The sequence below is a fragment of the Onychomys torridus genome, chromosome 19, assembly GCF_903995425.1.
Source record: "Onychomys torridus chromosome 19, mOncTor1.1, whole genome shotgun sequence".
NCBI lineage: Eukaryota > Metazoa > Chordata > Mammalia > Rodentia > Cricetidae > Onychomys > Onychomys torridus.
In genome coordinates this window covers 54,139,660-54,159,465 of record NC_050461.1, presented here as the reverse complement: position 1 = coordinate 54,159,465, position 19,806 = coordinate 54,139,660, and the positions used below count along the sequence as shown (strand labels likewise).

The 19,806-nt window shown below is 45.1% G+C and overlaps 1 protein-coding gene across 1 annotated transcript in view; it reads right to left on the bottom strand.

Moving 5' to 3' along the window:
• Window positions 1-1,197: 1,197 nt before the first annotated feature.
• LOC118570189 (acetyl-CoA acetyltransferase, cytosolic) overlaps window positions 1,198-19,806 on the bottom strand; it is a 19,575-nt gene continuing 966 nt past the window's right edge. Inside the window, exons 3-9 of the mRNA XM_036168534.1 lie at window positions 15,026-15,207; window positions 11,357-11,474; window positions 7,855-7,998; window positions 6,272-6,394; window positions 5,198-5,352; window positions 1,936-2,046; window positions 1,198-1,558 (exon numbers count right to left, since the gene is read on the bottom strand). Coding sequence (XP_036024427.1) covers window positions 1,388-1,558; window positions 1,936-2,046; window positions 5,198-5,352; window positions 6,272-6,394; window positions 7,855-7,998; window positions 11,357-11,474; window positions 15,026-15,207 — 1,004 coding nt within the window. The 3' untranslated portion in view covers window positions 1,198-1,387. The remainder of the gene's footprint in view (window positions 1,559-1,935; window positions 2,047-5,197; window positions 5,353-6,271; window positions 6,395-7,854; window positions 7,999-11,356; window positions 11,475-15,025; window positions 15,208-19,806) is intronic.

Here is a 19,806-nt window from a genome sequence, read left to right as displayed (position 1 = left end):
TCCACCTCTTGAGTGCTGGGATTGAAGGCACGGACCACAACTGCCTGGTGGTGGTGCATGCCTTTAACATCTTTGTAACTTTCATCTAAGACTATGCACTGTGCAGTGCAAACTTATCTGGGCTGTAGTCTATTCGCTAGTGATGTATTGCACTGACTACAGCTGTGTGACATCACTCAGGGGGAGGCATTTTTCACTCCATTATACTCTTAGGGGACTGCTGTTGTGTACTTGGTCCATCACTGACCAATCATGCAGGTGCAGCACATGGCTTCAATAACTGACTTTTGGAATCCATCTCTATTACAGTTTGCTTATGATTGCCATAGTGCATGTGACTAACTCCTGGCAGATTCATCTGAGGAACATAGAAGCTTGTTAGGAATGTCGATAATAAATGAACTCTGCTTGCCCAACCTGCCCCAAACACGTATTTTGCTCCAGGAGTCATTAGCTGTACCTCTCAGTTACACACTGTAAACCACGCTTCTCTGTCCTTCACATACTCTCATGTTCTGCTCTACTTCTGTTGTCATGGCAAACTCCTTGACAAAAAGCAGCATATGGGAGGAAAGAGTTTATTTGGCTCACAAGTCCAGGTTACAGTCCATCATTAGGGGAAGTCAAGGCAGGAATTTAGAGCAGGTAACATCCTATCCAGTCAAGAGCAGAGAGAAACAAATACATCAAAACTACCAGCTGCTCACTTGTCCACTCCCAGAGGTACACTTGTTAGAACTCCCAGTCTTGTGGACTAGAATAGCTGGAACACTCCACATCAGCTTGGAAGAGGTCATTGAATCAGATTTCCACCATCACAGGATTGGTCTTGATTTGAATAATGGGAAGCCACGAGACAACAAGCAAGCAGGGGTGTTTGAACCAACCATAGTAAAAGTGAAAAGCCTCAAGTTTGCAACAGAAGCTGCAATCACCATTCTTTGAATGGGTCATTTTGGGGGCCAGGCATGATGGTTTTAATCCCAGTACTCAGGAGACAGAGGCAGGTGAATCTCTGGGAGTTCAAAACCAGCCTGGTCTACAAAGCAATCTCCAGGCTACATGGTGAGGTCCTGTCTCAAAACAAACAAAAAAACAGAACCAAAACAAACAAAAAAAGTCGATAAAACTGCACCCGGAAAGCAAAGACAATAAACATGGAAGTTATGAAAATGCCGTTCACTCGGGAGCCCTTGATGACTGATTGGATCTCCCTTTTATTTATAGCAGTGTCAGGTGCAATGTCTTAGCCTTGGGTGACTCACATTAAAGTCCAGCAAGCTGTCCACCTGGGTTCCTGTCTTCACTTTGGCCCTCTGATTTCACCTACTATCTAGTGTTTCACTGATTGAACAAGAACATTCAAGGCTGATGGCTGTCAGGCAGGTCATCCTCTCTGAACACACATTGCTATCCCCATCCCACCCCCAATGCACAGGGCTGCCACACCACGTGTCCCGCCCCTTCTCTCAAGGCTGTGTAACAAGGTCACTAGAATCCTACAGCCAGATGCTCCCAGAGGATGGCCCAAGGCAATGGCTCCTCCATCGATGTTGACCTACAGGAAAGGAGAGGATCTTAAGTCAGTCTTCTGTGGACACAGGCTAACACCCCCAGTCTTATTTTTCTCCTCTCAGTGTTAATGCTAGCAAACCACCCTTTCACACTCAACTTTCACTGTAAAGCTTAGGAGTAAATGCTGCCTGCGACACCTCTGGTTCCCTTGTTTCTAGAATGTCCTGTTCATTTGTTATGAATATACTCAGTTTTTTGTTGTGAAAACCAACAAATAAGTCAACTGAAACTTAACTAGTATTTGTTCATCTCTTGCCAAGGTGACCTGCCCTGGGAAATAACCTCATTTGTTGCTTTTTACAACCTTAACCATGGATTGTGCAAGTTCATTGGCAAACTGCACAACTTCTTGTTGGTTACCTTCTCGGGGTTTAATCCAAGTTCTTTGGCTATTGCAACAGACACTGCTGCAAAGGCTTCATTGATTTCAAACACATCAACATCCTCCAGGGACCAGCCTGCTTTTGCAACCTACAGGAAAGGTGAGCCAAAGTCAGATCATTCGTTACTAACATAAAGGTATACACATGAAGTGCTGGAGAGATGGCTCAGTGGTTAAGAATACCTGCTGCTCTATCATGAGCATGAGACTTCAGATCCCAGCACTCATGTTGGGTGGCTCACAAATCCCTGTAACTCCAGCTCTATGGCACCACATGCTCTCTTGTGGCCTCGATGGGCATCTGCTCGCTCTCTCTCTCTCTCTCTCTCTCTCTCACACACACACACACACACACACACACAAATAATAATTCAAAACCAAGAAAAAATATGCCTGATATATGTAACGTACCCCTCAAAGAACACTTCTTAGGAAACTGCCTAAGAAGTAGGTGTGCTATGGTGGCTTCTGTCTGTAAACCAAGGGCTGAAGAGGCTGCAGTCAGCCTGTATAATGAACCCACCTACAACCAAGGTCAGTATGGATTGTTCTAGATGAGCCCTGAGTGAAGCTGACTCCACTCAGAAGGTGGATGATGTGCTCTAGGGTGATGTGGTCACACACCGGTAATTTTAGCACCTCAGGAGCTTAGCAGGACAATGTCTAACTTAATAAAGAGCAAGGCCCAGCCTAAAACCAAAAGGATGGGGGCTGGAGAGATGGCTCAGAGGTTAAGAGCACTGATTGTTCTTCCAGAGGTCCTGAGTTCAATTCCCAGCACCCACATGGTGGCTCACAACCATCTGTAATGAGATCTGGTGCCCTCTTCTGTATACATAATAAATAAATCAATCTTTAAAAAAAATCCAAAAGGATGTACTCTAACACACCCCTTAATGTAGAAAGTCTAAACTGTCCTAAATATGAAACAAATAGAATCTGTTATATGCAGGTGATACAGCACACTTGGATCTGACTTTTTGTCGAGGGGCTGGAGAGATGGCTCAGCAGCAGATGCTCTTCCTGATGACCCATGTCTGGATCCCACACTCACATGGTGGCTGGTAATAAAGTTTGTAACTCCAGTTCCAAGGGATCCGACACCTCCACTGGTACAAGCGGTTTGTAGACATAAATACAAGCAGAACATCCATGCATATAAAATAAAATTAAAATAAAAAATAATCTGGGGTTGGAGAAAATGGTCCAATGGGTAAAGTACAAATGTCCTGACATCAATCCCCAGAACCTACATTGGAAAAAAAAAAGTATGCTGGGTGATGGTGGCACACACCTTTAATCCCAATGCTCAGGAAACAGAGGCTGGTGGATCTCTGGGAGTTCCAGGCCAGCCTGGGCTACACAGAGAAAGCCTGTCTCAAAATATCAAAATAACAACAAAAACTCCATGAGGCATGGTGAGGCACCTGTGATCACACTGCTGGGAAGGTTGTGATGGGCAGATCTCTGGGGCCAGACAGCCACCTAGCCTGCTTGGAAAATTCCAGGCTATTGTGAGACTGTCTCAAAAATGCAGGGGAAGGGTATAGTGAGTGGTCTCAATGACAGGCCTCACTTCGGAGTTCTCCAGGTCCCACAAATATAAGGCAAGAACAACTCTTGCAAGTTGTCCTGACTTCCACATGTGCACCAAGCCTACACACACACACACCCTGGACCTGCAGGTCATTCTTCTTCAGTGACAGGGTCCTAGATATGGTGACTAGGAGATAAGAAGATAGGAAAGCTGAGGCCAGGATGTTTTACACAAGCTATCTCTTATGCTAAGCAAACTATCTAAGAAGCACCTTATATGCAGTTTCTAGGGTAGAAATGGGACAACGGAACACAGTCAGCAGGAAGCTAACCGAGCAACACTGCACACGGGGAACACAGGGTATCTCAAGCATGCCACAGATCGAGCACACAGTGGCCTTGGGACTGATAATTCTAGTTTCTTCATGGGGAAAAAACAGGTTTCCAGGAACTGAATCCTTAACTCCTTCAAGGATCTTGCCACATCTGTCCCTGGGCAAGGACACAAAACTAGTTTCCCTTTGTCCTATCAACTGGGCATCTGAGAAGCCTTGGATTGGCCTGGCTCTCAACACAGACGCACACAGACACAGACAAATAAATATAGTTTTTAAAAAATATATTTAAAAATGTTTATTTTGTGATGAGTGTTTTTTGCCTGTATGTAAGTACACCACATACATGCCTGATGCCTGTGGGTTTTAGAAGAGGGCCTGAGATCCCCAGGGACTAGAGTTATAAATGGTTGTGAGTTTCCACATGGGTGCTGGGAATTGAACCCAGGTCCCCTGGAAAAGCAGCCAGTGCTCTTAATCACTAAGCCATCTCTCCAAACTTCAAGTATATAGGTTGGTTTTGTGTTTTTTTGTTTTTCTTTTTCTTTTTTTAAAGATTCATTTATTATGTATACAGTGTTCTGTCTGCACATATCCCTGTAGGCCAGAAGAGGGTACCAGATCTCATTATAGATGGTTGGGATCCACCATGTGGTTGCTGGGAATTGAACTCAGGACCTTTGGCAGAGCAAGCAGTGCCCTTAACCTCTGAGCCATCTCTCCAGCCCCCCTGGTTTGTTTGTTTGTTTGTTTGTTTGTTTGTTTTTTCAAGACATGGTTTCTCTGTGTAGCCCTGGCTGTCCTGGAACTCACTCCGTAGCTCAGACTGGCCTCTAACTCAGAGATCCACTTGCCTCTGCCTCCCAACTGCTGGGATTAAAGGCATGTGCCACCACTGCCTGGCTTTTTTCTTTCTTTCTTTCTTTTTTTTAAGATGGAACAACAATGTGTCTTCTACCTTCAGACAAACCCCAAGACACAAGGGCATACACAAATATGTGATCCAAATGTTAGGGAGAGAACTAAATTCACTTAAGGCCTGGGGAATACCATGTTTTCCCAAAAGGCAAATAAGCTTGTAGAAGTAACAAAATCAAGCATGTCCTTACACGTCAGAGTGGAAAGGGATGGAGAGGTTTAAGAAGAGCTTGTGCAGAGCTACAGTTAGCAGCACTCACAGCATCACCAAAGCCAAGGATGAGGTCTGCAAAGATGAGGCAGACACATTTGCAGGAGTTGGGAGGGAGAGGCTGAAGGCCAAGGAGTCCAAGGTTGTTCAGAGTTGTCCTGAGCACACAGTAGGTTTGAAGGCAGCCTGGGCTACACAGAACTCTGTCACAAACAAACAAAAGGGTAGAGTAAGACTCACGGCTTGCTTGATGGCTGGAATTGGTCCTACTCCCATAATGGAAGGCTCCACACCAGCCTGTGACCAGGAAACTATTCTTGCTAAAGGTCTCAGCATTCGACTCTCAGCTTCTGTCTTCTTCATGAGAACCACAGCAGCGGCACCATCGTTTATCCCTGTAAACAGGTGACTTGGTTTCTACAGTGCTCTTTAAGCCCAGGTTTAACCCAGGGCCACCTTTTCTACCTGAAACCATTAAGCTGCTGACAAGTTACTCAGAAATGGTCAAAGTCACTGGTGGAGTTGGCGCATGCCTTTTAGTCCCAGCCCTTGGGAGACAAAGGCAGGCAGACCTCTGTGAGTTCAAGGCCAGCCTGGTCTACAGAGACTGTCTAGGACAGTCAGGGCTACACAGAGAAACTCTGTCTGGGGGTGGGGGGGGAAGATGGTAAAGTCTAGAATATGATATTGACCACACAACATTACAAGAGTCTCTTAAAGCAATGGGGAGGAAGATGGAAGGAAACTAAAGAAACAAGCCTAGGGCTCACTCACAGATCCTGAGAACTTTCTGGAACTGGAAAAGTAAGAAGAAAAATAAACTCTGAAGTTTTTTGTTTCTTTTCTTTTGAGACAGGCTCTCTCTAGCCTTGGCTGGCCTAGAACTCCCTATCTGTACCAGGCTGGTCTCAACCTCACAGAACTCTGGTGCAGTGCAGGGATTAAAGGAGTGCCTCACCATGGCAACTTCAGTTTCCCCTCCCCCGACAGGGTGTCTCTATGTAGCCCTGGCTGTCCTGGAACTCAATCTGTAGACCAGGTTGGCCTCGAACTAACAGAGTACTGGGATTAAAGGTGTGTACCACCATCGCCCAGACAACTTCATAGTTTCAATTTTATTCTTTTCACTTGTATGTTTAATCTAGATGTCAAGAAAGCAAATCACTTAAGTATAGATTAAATAGCCAGGCATATAGAAACTGAAGCTTTGCCCTTCAACCCAGCTTTAGGAATCATTTTGTGTAGAAAGACATCATCACTTGGTAGACCTCACCAGAGTTGGCACTTTCCCTCAGAGCCCTTCAGAAATCGAACCTGATGCATTAGCTGGGGTAACGGTTCCTGTCCCATCAGTAAGAAAGTAAGGTTTTAGCTTGCCCATGGCTTCCATGTTACTCCCATGGCGAGGAAACTCATCAATTTTCACTTCAGTAAGACCTGAAAAAAGTAAAACCAGTTCCCTGGGATTAGGACAGAGAAGGCAGAGTGTTCGGATTTCGGTATCAGAAACAAGAGGATTCATATTTGGTAGAAAGGTTTATTAACGTTTACCCACTTCCATTCCAGTAGGAATTACTAGAATTAATACATGCTACCCCATGAGAACTCTTCATGAGAAAGTCTGGCTGTGTTCCAAATCCACAGGCCTTCCTAAGGACAGAGGTATTTGTATTGTGTGTACATGGGTTTGTGGTTGCATTGAGCTGGCTAAAACTGAGTGAGTCAGGAGTGGAACAATCCACCCTCTTAGCTGAGCATGGATATCAATTTTTTTTAAAGATTTATTTATTTATTATGTATAGAGAAGAGGGCGCCAGATCTCATTCCAGATGGTTGTGAGCCACCATGTAGGTGCTGGGAATTGAACTCAGGACCTCTGGAAGAACAGTCGGTGCTCTTAACCTCTAAGCCATCTCTCCAGCCGGTCAGTTATTGATAAGGGAACTGTCTGCAGATTCTGCTTTAGAGCATGGACAGTACCCTAACATGATGCTTAAGGAGCTGGAGAGATTGTTTCACCTTTAAGAGTGCTTGCTGCTCACTCATCATGACCAGAATTTGCACCTATCTCCAGCAGCTCATAAGTACCTATAACTCCAGCTCCTAGGGATCCAAGGCCTTCAAACAGCCTCCAAGCGTATCCATACACATATGTGTGCATATACTCACAGACATAGGCACAAACTTGAAAATAAGGTAAAATAAATCTTTAAAAAAAAAAGTGCTCCCTTTAGAATATGAATGTAAGACACAAGATCAACTCTGCAGAATAGACGCCATTCCTGAGAGGTTTGGAAAGCTGCTGTCTCCTGACAACTACAAACTGATGCTCCCCTCCTCGTGGAACCCACTAGACACACACTGGACAGTTTCCCATTGACCATATCCCACGTAGACAGCATTTTCCATCCAGGTGTGGTGGCTCACCTGTAATCCCAGCACTCGGCAGGCAGAAGCAGGAGGATCACCCACCAGTTGGAGGCCAGCCTCGTCTACAGAGTGAGCTCTAGGCCAACCACAGCTACACAGGAGGACCATGTCTCAAAGCAACAACATGTGGGGCAGTAGTGGTGCACACCTTTGATCTCAGCACTCAGGAGGGAGAAGCAGGCAGATCTCTGTGAGGTCAAGGCCAGCCTGGTCTACAGAGTGAGTTCCAGGACCACGAGGACAATGCAGAGAAATCTTTTCTTGAAAAACTAATCAACCAACCAACCAAACAAACAAAGCGAACAACAATAATAACACATCACCATCTGCTTGCTCACATTCAGATGTATAAAGTCTACACCTTTACAACTTGTAAAGACCAGTTCACAAACGGCCCTACATACCATCCTTGCAGGCGTTATTGATGCTGCAAACAGGCTCATGTTTACTGTGCTCTCCACACTCACCTTTTCTGGAAGACACCAACACCGGTACAATCTCCTTGTCAAAGTGTCCAGCTTTCTGTGCATGCTCTGCCCTGTTCTGGGACAGAACTGCAGCCTGGTCCTGGGCTTCTCTACCCACTTGCCATTTTTTGGCTACATTTTCAGCTGAGGAGAAGAAAAGGCAATAACAGCATATTCGTGAGCTGGGTTTTGGTAGCTCAAGTTACTCACATTTAAGCCTCTTTCCCTCTCTGTCTGCAAACTTCCAGAAATCTGTATCCAGGTTTCACCACTGATACTTTTACTTCATTTACTTAGCATTCTCTACATGAACCTTCCGGAAAGTGTAAGTCCATAGGTTTTCCCTCTGTGGAGAACTCACAGGATAACATGTTTGCTGCCAAGCATGATGATTTGAGTTTGACCTTGGATGAACATGGTGGAGGGAGGGAACTATAGCAGGTTTTCTCTCATTTTTTTAAAAAGTTAAATCAGAAAATTTAACATTAATACTATTTCGTAGCTAATCTTCAAACTTTACCTTTTGTCATAGTAAGACTTAACAATAAACCAGCTTGCTGGGCATGATAACACACAGCAGGCAGCAGCATCTCTGAGTTTCAGGCCATTGCATTGCTTAGGATCTGGTGCTCTTCACTATAAATCTCTTTATATCTTTAGACTTTCTGTGCTCCTTAAGTCTGATATCGGTTTTTTACTTTGTGAAGATTTATTATTTATTTTGTGTGTATGTGTGTCTATATGTGCACATGTGTGCAGTTGCCTGAGGAGGCCAGAACACAGCATCAGATGTCTGGAACTGAGCCTCCTGATATGGCTTCTGGGGACTGAACTCTGGTCCTCCATAAGTGCAGCAACAAACACGTTCTTTTTAAAGATTCATTCATTTATTATGTATAGTGTTCTGCCTGCATGTATGCCTGCAGGCCAGCAGAGGGCACCAGATCTCATTACGGAGCCATTGTGAGCCACCATATGGTTCCAAGGAATTGAACTCAGGGCCTCTGGAAGAACAGCCAGTGTGCTCTCAACCACTGAGCCATTTCTCCTGCCCCCACAGCAAGCACTTTTGACACTGAGCCATCTAACCCAGGGCTAGATATTTCCGAAGAGTAGGGGCCCTCTCTTCCATTGCATCGGCTTGTGTTTCCTCACTGAATAATGGCTTGTCGGCACAGGTGATAATCAGTTTATCTTGGTTATGGATAATCAGTTATGCTTCGTGCCCTTGGAGATGAACTTTCTACATTTTGTTTGTTTGTTTGTTCTGGATAGAGCCTGGGACTGCACATGCTAAACAAGTGCTCTAACAGGAAACTCTGCCTCTAGCTTCAGGATCTAAATTTTAATGACCATCTTGGTGATGTTCAGGCAGGTAGTCTGAGTATCACTTGAGAAACTGGATAAGATCCAGATAAGAGCTATAGCACCCCCATGGTCTGCGGGTGCTCTTTAGCTCTCTGCATTGCTGTCCTCACGGAGCAGAAAAGCCTCGAGTCCCTGTCTGACACATCCTCGAGGCCTCCTTGCATTCCCACACACGGTCTCCTGTGCTTCCACGCTTAGCCTTTTCCTATTACCCTCTTCATGACTGATACTTCTCATGGAACCTCAGCCACTGCTGCAGCTTTTGAACAAGCTGCTTCACCTCTCAGGGTTTATTTATCTCACGGTCAAATGTTACTTCTGTTTAAGCTTTGTTTATATATTGTAAAAGTATTGATTTTCTAATTGCTTCATCTGTCAACATAGGACACAGGACCGAGACCAGTGGTTTTCAACCTTCCCAATGCTGAGACCCTTTACTGTTCCTCATGTTGTGGAGACTCCCAACCATAAAATTATTTTGTTCTCCCTCATAACTCTAACTATTGTGAATCGTAATGTAAATATCTGACATGCAGATGGCGTGGGCTACCCCTGAGAAAGGGTCTTTCAATCACCTTCTTGGTGGCGGCTGACCTAGACACGTGACTGAAAATACGGCTGTGTTACCAGAAGAACTAGTTTATCCGCTAGTCCTTCTCTGACAAGCCAGTGTCCGTGGGCTCGGCTTCTTTATTTGATGACATGAAGGGACTGGTCCAGAAGAATCATAACGTTCTTCGACACCAAGGATCCACAGGTAGAGCGTATCAAGAGAAAATGCGGGTACGATTCTACACCCACACCAAAGAGCTGTCTGTGAGGAGGAGCACACTGAGGAGAGTGGACACTTCACAGTGGCCTGCATGCTGCTGAGCTTCCTAGGATGTGCTGGTGCCTTGGACCATCAGCTTCCTGGGCAGGATGAACATTTTGGAATACAGTTTTCTTTTAAACACTTTTTAAAATTAATTAATTTATTGAATTTTATGCTTGAATGTTTTATATGCATGCTTGGTGCCCTTGGATCCCATGAAGTCACTTTGTGGGAGGTAGGAATTGAACACAGGTCCTCTACAAGAGCAGTAACTGCTTTTAACTGCTGAGCCATCTCTCCAGCCCCTGAACTAGAGCTTTCAGGCCTATACATAATAGTCATGTCTTAAGTCTTTCTTGTTTTTGTTTTAGACACATTTTGTAAATGTGGTATATCCCTGGCTAGCCTTAAAACCCAGAGATCTGTCTGTCATTGCCTCTCAGGTGCTGAGGCTAAAGGTGTGTGCCACAGTGCCCAGCTAAGTTCTTTAAAAGATTTTTTTAATTTATGTGTATGTGTGTGAGGTTGAACTAGCTTATGTGCACCATGCACATGCAGTACTTGGGGCGGCCAGAAGGCACAGGATCCCCTGGAACTGGAGTTACAGATGCTTATAAGCCACTTGATGTGGGTGCTGGGAACCAAACTCAGATCCTTTGCAACAAGGCCAGTACTCTTGACCACTGATCTATCATCAGTGGTCAAGATAATAGTCATCTTTGTACTGGTAGCTCAGCTATGGCATTAGCAAAGTCACTTGTTGCCTGTTCAGGTTCCTAACTTAATTTTCTATTACTGTCTCACTTTTGGCTCTTATGACCTTAAAATCAGGTGAAAATCTGTCGTCTTGGCTTTCCTGTTTCTCTTCAATCCTATGTCATCTGTGGCTGTTTTGTACTGGTATCTGCCCTCTGCCAGTGAAATGTGGGTCATACTTTCAGCAGGCACTACAGGGAATGGGAATGTTAAGGATAGAATGAGTGAGCTACATACATTGGGAATACATGACCTCTCACCTTGCCTGTGTGTAAGGTCTAACCACCAAAGTTCTGCTCTGATCAATGACATTTACCGTTGTAACAAGCTCTCCAGAATCAGACCACAGGGAAACCTAGGGAAGCTCCATGAAGATCCAACACCACATATATCCCAGGACTCTCTGTGAGCTTCGGTATGTCTCAGCTTCCTCACTAATGCAGACATTGGGCAATATGGTAACCTGATGGTCGCCAGACTCAGAACTTATGCCACAAGCCTCACTGTCCCATGCTCTCTCGTCAACCTCTTTAAAGCTGGTGTTTGCAGCCGCATCAGCCTCACCTGTAATGCCCATGTGATAGTTGTGAAACGCATCTGTGAGACCATCACAGAGGATGCTGTCAGCCAGCGCCATCTCCCCCATCTTGACTCCTGCTCTCAGGTGAGCCAAGTGAGGGGCCTGGAAACAGGAAGTAAGAACAAGTTAGACTTGGTTGTCATCAGCCCTCTCCTTAGGATCCCACTCAGACTCAGACTGGTCTGGACAGTGCTTCCTCCCTCTACCCATCAAGCCCTTCTCCCTACTACCTGCTCCCCAGGTCAGGGCCCGAAACCTCTTGGCATTAGCAGACAATCCCACCTGCCTTCTCTTAGCAGTCTATTCCTCTGTAACTTGCCCGTTTCTCTCTCAAGCCTGTCCATTCTGTGTCTTCATTCCTTGTGGTTCTATTCTTTCCTTCTAGAGAGACAAGTATTACCTAAGGAGATGGCATAAAAGCCAGAATCATGTGCCTACTTTAAAAAACGTTGTGTGCGTGTGTGTGTGTGTCTGCCTGAATGACTTTATGGGCACCACAAGAGTGCACACCAAAGAGACCAGAGGGTATTGGACGCCCTGGAGCTGGACTGTGGGCAGTTGTGAGGCCCCTGACATGGATGCTAGGAACTGAACTTGGGTCCTCTGCAAGAAGAGTACAAGCCCTTCACTACTGCTCATTGCTCCAACACATCCAATATCTATTCTGAGAGGAGAATACCCACAGGGAGAATACTCAGGTTGCAATATCAACTGAGAGGAGGGTTTCTGAGGAGAAGGTAGTCTTGACTTCCGGAAATTCAAAAGCAGCCTGCATACAATGGAAAGGTAATAATGGGCAAGGAGTCAAGAGAGGTGAATCAGAGTACAATGATATCTATGAATGAAAACGACTGTTCCCACCTGTAAGTTAGGAATCACAGCACTGACGCCATGTTGGCTTGTGTGACCACACACAGCCCTGGGTGCAGGCAGGCCTGCACTTTGCTATATCCAACCAGAAGGACTCCACTCACTTTGTGACCTTTGGCCTCCTCCTGAGCTCTGCAGTTGCTGAGCTCACTGATCTCTGACCAGTGGCTTCCAAGGTCAGACCTGGAGCTACTTGAACAAGAAGGTACTGGTCCACTGCAGGGCCAGCTTGAAGGACAGCACTGGGTGACACAGACCCGAATGGCAAGCCTCCCGGACAGGGGCAGCTCCCTGTGATCCTGGGTCATGTTCTCTCCTTTGGTTTTTGAGGTGAGGTCTGGCTGTGTGATCTAGGCTGGTCTTGAGTTTCTGGGCTCATGTGCTTCTCAGCCTCCTGAACAGCAGGGACTGGGCATGCTTCACCAGGGGTGGCTTTTACATGTCCTACCCTCAAGCAGATCAACAAGGTCTGGTCCCTGGGGTCCCTCCTGATCAAGGGCCATGACAGGAAGGTTAAGGGGCAACATGTGACTGACTCTTCCTCACAGAGGGAAAGCAAGTCCAAAACAAGCCAGCCTATCTCCTGTTTCCCTCTGGTCTGGGCCCTGACATGGTAGGGACCTGACCTCCCGAGGCTCCTTGTGCTCTGTGTGCAGATTATGGTCTGGATTATTTGTGTGTGGGCTGTTCTGAGCTCGCTCTGGCTCCAGGTCAAAAGGAGAAAGAACACTGCCTAGGGATGCGCTGTTCCCTGGGCTGATGAGCTGTGTCTAGGAGCAGGCTGCACAGAATCCTACCTGACTTGTTGAGTTCAGTTGCTCTAATACTTTCAGCTGTGGGCCATTCTCTCTGGAAGTTCAATCGAGTATGAACTAGGAATTGTAAACAGCACAGCTCATCCGTTCCACTGTCCCACTCTGTTCAAAGAACATTTAGGGGTTGGGGATTTAGCTCAGTGGTAGAGCGCTTGCCTAGCAAGCACAAGGCCCTGGGTTCAGTCCTCAGCTCAAAAAAAAAAAGAACATTTAGATTCATCTCTCCAAAACAAGGCAGTGCCAGCACTGGTGTGGGCAGTGATTTCTGTGAATCTGAGGCCAACCTGGAATACATGGGGAGTTCCAGGGCAGTTCAAGCTACATAGGACCCTGTCTAAATTCTGGGGTTTGGGGAAGTGGCATGGTGGTGCACACCTTTGATCCCTACACTCAGGAAGCAGAGACAAGTATCTGAGTTTGAGGCCAGCCTGGTCTACAGAGCAGGTTACAGCATAGATTACAGTTACCCAAAGATCGTGTCTTAAAAACAGTAAATGAAAATAATAAATAAGTGAAATAAACAAACAAATAAATGAAATAAGTGAAACCAAAAGGTGGAAAAAAAAAAAAAGAAAAGAAAAGGAAAGGAAAGCAAGGCAGTGCCAGCGAGATGGCTCAGTACATACAGGCACTGGCACCAAGTCTGACAACTTGAGTTCAGTCCCCACAACCCCCCTGGTGGAAGGAGAGAATCTACTCCAGCAGTTGTCCTTGGCTCCACCTGGTGTGGGGGCATGTGCCCACTTCCCAGTAATATGGGTGAGAAATGTGTTTTATTTTATGTACTATAATTTCTGTTTAAGTGTGCCCGCCACACCCACCCTCTATTATTATTATTAGTTTTAAGAAGAGGAGAATGAGAGAAGTGCATGATGGGAAAGAGCCCATCATGGAAATGAAAACCCTGACAGCATGTCAAGTGGAAAATCTGGGGACCTAACCAAGATTTTGACATAACCAAGCAGTTGCTCCTTTGTTGAACTACCTAATTTTTATTCTTTGATAATAAGTAGAGGAGTTGAATTATGAATCTGGATGATTCAGGTGGCCTTCACAACCTTGTCAACTTCCTAAGGACGACAGCCTGTGAGATAGTTGTTTTAGTGTTCTCAAGAAGAATTTCCTATAATAGACATGTTTATTAACTTTTTGGGCATGATAAAAAGGAGCTTTTAAACCTTTAAAGTTGTAAAGAAGACAACTCTTAAAAAAAAGTTTTGGGCCAGGCAGTGGTGGCGCATGCCTTTAACTCCAGCACTCGGGAGGCAGAGCCAGGCAGATCTTTGTGAGTTCGAGGCCAGCCTGGTCTACAAAGTGAGTTCCAGGAAAGGTGCAAAACTACAGAGAAACCCTGTCTCAAAAAACCAAAAAGTTTTGGCCAGGTGGTAGTGGTTCATGCCTTTTATCCCTGCACTCCGGAAACAGAGGCAGGAGGATCTCTGAGTTCAGGACAGCCTGATCTAGAGTGAGATCCAGGACAGTCAAGGCTACACAGAGAAGCCCCGCCTCAAAAAATCAAAATAAAGGAAGGAAGGAAGGAAAGGAAAGAGAGAAAGTTAAGTTTTGGATACTTGGAAAATATCCAGAAATTTAAAAAGGTTTTTCTGGGTACAGTAGCTTATGCTTATAATCTTAGCACTCAGTAGGCAGTGCTGGAGAGGCAAGCACTTAAGGCTAGGTTAGACTACACAGCAAGTCCTGGGCTAGCCTCCGCTACATAGTAAGCAGTGGCAGCAACAACTAATCTTGTGGGTTCCTTTCAGAAAACACTCTGGAACAACACCTTAGAGAAGTTATCCTCTGCCTCCACTGCCTGGCTGACAGGCTGTTCTTCACATAGGATTTCTCATGCAACCTGGAGAACAATGAACATCCATTCAAGCAGGGGTTCAGGCTGAGTCGCTTTCTGTGCTCCTCAACAGGACATGCACCATGGCTGAGGAGGATGGTGGGCACCTCTGCACTTACCTTGCTCATGTTCTCCATGCCTCCTGCAACCACAATGCTGGAGTCACCTATGGCTATGGACTGGGCTGCAAGGCACACGGCTTTTAGGCCTGAGCCACAGATCATCTGGCAGCTCCATGCTGGAACCGAGTAGGGGATCCCTGCCCCCACACTGGCTTGTCGAGTAGGATTCTGCCCACAACCTGGAACAAGGAACACAGGAGCCTCTAAGCCATCAAGGGGAAAGGTAAAACATCACGGACAAGTGAGGGCTGAGTGCAAGGAGATGGCCCGCCACCTCCCATGCCTTCAGGCCAGCTAAGTTCTCTCAGCAGCACAGATGCCTGTCTCCCTCTCTGCCTGGCACTCTAGACCTGGGACAGATGGCACCTTGTGCAACTCCTCCACAAGCAAGTTCCCAACACCTTAACACAGAACCTCAAGATCTTCATCTCTAGAGAGGGCCAGACTTTTCCTCCTAGTCAGCAAGAAATGTAGTTAAGACCAAGGGTAAGAGCCAGCTAGTTATGCTGCCTGTAAACACAAGGCGTAATTCAGACATGTAGAGCATTTTGCTTCCAGAGGCTAGGCATATGACACTCAGAACAAAAAGGGGGGTTACTTAAACACAAATTCTCTGCATAAATGCTATGTAGAAAATCATGCTGGTGTGGTAACTCACACCTATAATCCCAGCATTTTGTCAATTGAAGCAGAACGTTTACAATTAATTTGAGGCTAGTCTGGGGACATATTAAATTTTAGACTAGCATGAACCAAATGGTCAGTTCATAGTAGTCTGAACTACATAGTGAATTCCAAGCCAGTCTATACTACATAGTAAGGCCTTTTCTCAGAAAGTAAAAAATAAAGTTAAATCCATATAACAAAATTAGAACCAACAAATGCCTGTCTGTAATTCACCTGAGATATCCTTCAGTTGGCAAAAACAAAACAAACCACTTCCTTAAAAGAAGGAGCACACGGTGGTGGCACACGTCTTTAATCCCAGCACTTGGAAGGCAGAACCAGGTGGATCCTTGTTAGTTTGAGGCTAAGCTGGGATACAGAGTGAGTTCCAGGAAAGTTGCAAAGCTACAGAGAAACCCTGTCTGGAAAAACAAAACAAAACAAACAAAAAAAAGAAGCAGAGAAGAGGATTTTCTACTCCCTGTTGCCCACATATCAAGATGTAGAAGCTCCTTCTCCAGCACCATGTCTGCTTGCAGGCCACCATGCTCCTGCCATGATAATGGACTAAACCTCTGAAACTGTGCGCAGCCACTTTAAATAAATGTTTTCCTTTATTAAAAAGGAAAAGTAGCAGCAGAGAAGGGATGGAGTCAAACTTTGAAATGCTTTAAGTTGAATTATATGATGAAGAGCAAAGAGTGAACTCCTCTGCAAGTTTCTGATACACCTGCATCTATGATCTTTCTTTCCTGTGAAACAATTCTTCATACACTGTAAATATGTATTACTCTCACTGTTAATAAAAAGCTGATTGGCCGATGGCTAGGCAGGATTTCTGGGGTAGAGAGAATGCTGGGAAAAAGAAGGGCAGAGTCTGAGGAGTCACCAGACAGATGGAAAGAAAGGAGGACATTCAGGAGAGGTAAAAGCCATGAGCCTTTAGGCTGCACATAGATTACTAGAAATGGGTTACTTTAAGTTGTAAGAGCTAGTTAGCAATAAGCCTGCACTATTGGCCGACCATGTATAATTAATAATAAGTCTCTGAGTGGTTATTAGAAGCAACTGCCAGGACACAGAAAACTCTGCCTACATTCCCTTAGTGTGTTTGCTGGAAAAATACTAACCAATGGGACAAGTGTCAAAAGCTTAGAAACTGTATTAATTAGTGTCATTAATCTGAGGTTAGGCTAGAAGGGAAAAACACATAAAATTATTCACTTTTTTGTTCTCAGGAGCAAGAGGCAGGTGGATCTCTATGAGTTCAAGACCAGACAAGGAATCAGAAAATTTTCTGGCTGAGGGTAGTGGCTCATGCCTGTAATTCAAGGTCTCAGGAATTAAAGGTAAGAAGTTTGCCTCAAGGATTGCACATGTTCAAAGCCAGTTGGGCTACAGCATTAAAATTAAAAATTAAAAAATTCTAAATTAAACTAACAAGATACTATTGAAGAAAGGTATTATTATATAAGGTACCTGTTCTTTAAACAATAAATGACATAAATATTTAGGTAAGTAACTACACACACACACACCTTTCCTAGTTCCCATCCTCAAGGTACTTAGTGCTCAGAAATGATTAGTGAATATGATAGTGCTAACATAGCTGAATATGAGCTCCATAACAGAGACCTGACATAGACAGTGTTATCACTAGCTAGAGAGGTGGTTCAGCGATTAAAAGCACATATTGTCCTTAGAGGACCTGAGTTTCCAGCACCCACATACAACAGTCTGGTTAACAATGGTCTGTAACTATAGTCCTAGGGGATCAATGCTCTTTCTGGTCTCCCTGGGCACCAGGCATGCATGCAGTATATAGACATACACATAGACAAAACACCACATATATAAAAATAAACACACTTACATACATGTATACACACATATGTACAGTACACACACACACACACACACACACACACACACACACTTTTTATTTTTTTAAAGAAAGAGCCAGGTGGTGGTGGTGGTAGTGCATGCCTTCAATCTCAGCCCTTGGGAAGCAGAGGCAGGCAGATCTCTGTGAGTTCAAGGACCACCTAGTCTATAGAGTGAGATACAGGACAGGCACCAAAACTACACAGAGAAATCCAGTCTCAAAAAAATCCAAAAAACAAACAAAGAATCTCAAATGCTCCAAAAGTATGAAACTTATTATTCTTCTTTTCTTTTTTCCATGCAAGGTATTGAACCTAGTGGCTTGTGTGTACTACACAAGTGCTCTACAACCTAGGAATCCCATGCTGGGAGAAGGAAGAAGTTGAAGCCTGGCAGCAGGCAGAGGTGGAAAAAGATTCTACACACCTTGACAACCTGTCAGGCCACTTTGCTAGAGAGACCCAGAGGATAGGTCAATGGTGGGTGGAGTCATAACTTGACCAGGCTGTTTCAGAAGTACAGATCTTGGGCTGGAGAGATGGCTCAGAGGGTAAGAGCACTGGCTGCTCTTCCAGAGGTCCTGAGTTCAATTCCCAGCAACCACATGGTGGCTCACAACCATCTGTAATGAGATCTGGTGCCCTCTTCTGGCCTGCAGGCATACATGCTATATACATAATAAATAAATAAATCTTAAAAAAAAAAAAAAAGAAGAAGTACAGATCTCCAGCACTCCATCTAAAGTTTAATCTCACGTCTGGACAATGAAAATAGATGTGAAAGATCACTGGGTCTCTTTGCCCTCCCCAGTTTAACCAAATTAAATAAATCTCCCTTTTCTGCAATTTATTATCCATTTTACTGTCCCAGCTAGCTTACAAAAGACAACTGACTGAACCTGGCTTCTTGAGATAACAATTGTGACACCAAGTTTGGTAACAATGATACTTCTATACACACACACACACACACACACACACACACACACACACACACAGAGACAGACAGACAGAGAGAGAGAGAGAGATGTTACAAAATCTGGTTGATGAGGGGATCTGAAATCAAAACAATTCTGGCTCTGAGTGTTTCAAACATGGAGTATTCAACCTGCAAACCTACAAATGGGCAAAGGTCTCAGACAGAGTAAGTGAAAGGACCAAGCAGATACCCTAAAAGGCTGCTCAGTCTTCTCTCAGAGATCAGGCCTCAATTTCAGTTTCCTGAGACTTGAGCAAGCAGTCTCTGGGAGGGACGTGAACAAAAGACAGTCCTTGCAGTAGCTCCCTTTCTGCACATACTGGTACTCTGACTGCTCAAGGTTCAGTCAGTTGTTTCCTGTCTGGGACCCCTCACCAACTTAGAGCTATGTTCGTGAGTCAAGGACAGAGCCTGGACCACTGAGCCAGCCCCCATGGCATCTCAAGGACAAAGCCTGGGACTTGTCCCGGACTACCCCCAAAATGATTATTGTAACACCCAACCAATAAACTGAAAGGTTACATACCCTCACCCAATTAAAAGAGAACAGAGACCTTCAAAAATAAAAATAAACCAATCCGAGTTGCACCTGTGCCAAACCCCCAAACCCCACCCCTAACCGCCCTGAAGGGCTTGTGGTTTTTGCCTTTAAATAGCTAGCCTCACAAAGAAAGAGCAACTCCTCCCTGCCTCACTGTATTGGGTGTAAGGAGGAGTTCCCAGCCTAGGCTTATATCTATAGACTAAACCTTGCTGTTGCATTCTGGACATCCACAGTATTCGGTGGTCTCTTTGGGGTTGTGATCTGGGCATAACATAAGAACAGAGGTTGGATTTGAATACTAACAATTAACAGAAATTGGTTTTGAATACTAACACTTCAGGCTCCAAATCAATTATCAGCATGGAATGATCAGTGGTCACTGGTCTGCAAACCCAGCAGGAATCAGAGGTAAAGTGAAGGCATTCTTAGACTCTCCTGTCTTCCTCCAGGGAGTGATCAAGCTCCCACGAGTGAGGAACAGCCTATCTCATGACAAGAGGACAAGAGTATACCTGATCTGCTACAGCCAGCCTCCCTGCTGCTGGCACAGTGCCAGGCCCACACACTTTTACTAAATGTGTGGCATTTCAGGGGCATGTGGCCGCGCACTATGCATACTCTCCTATGCACCAGGCTGGCCTTGCTTCTAACAATGCAAAGGCAGTACAGGTCGGTGGTCTGGGATCATCAAGGGAAAAGCTTAGGA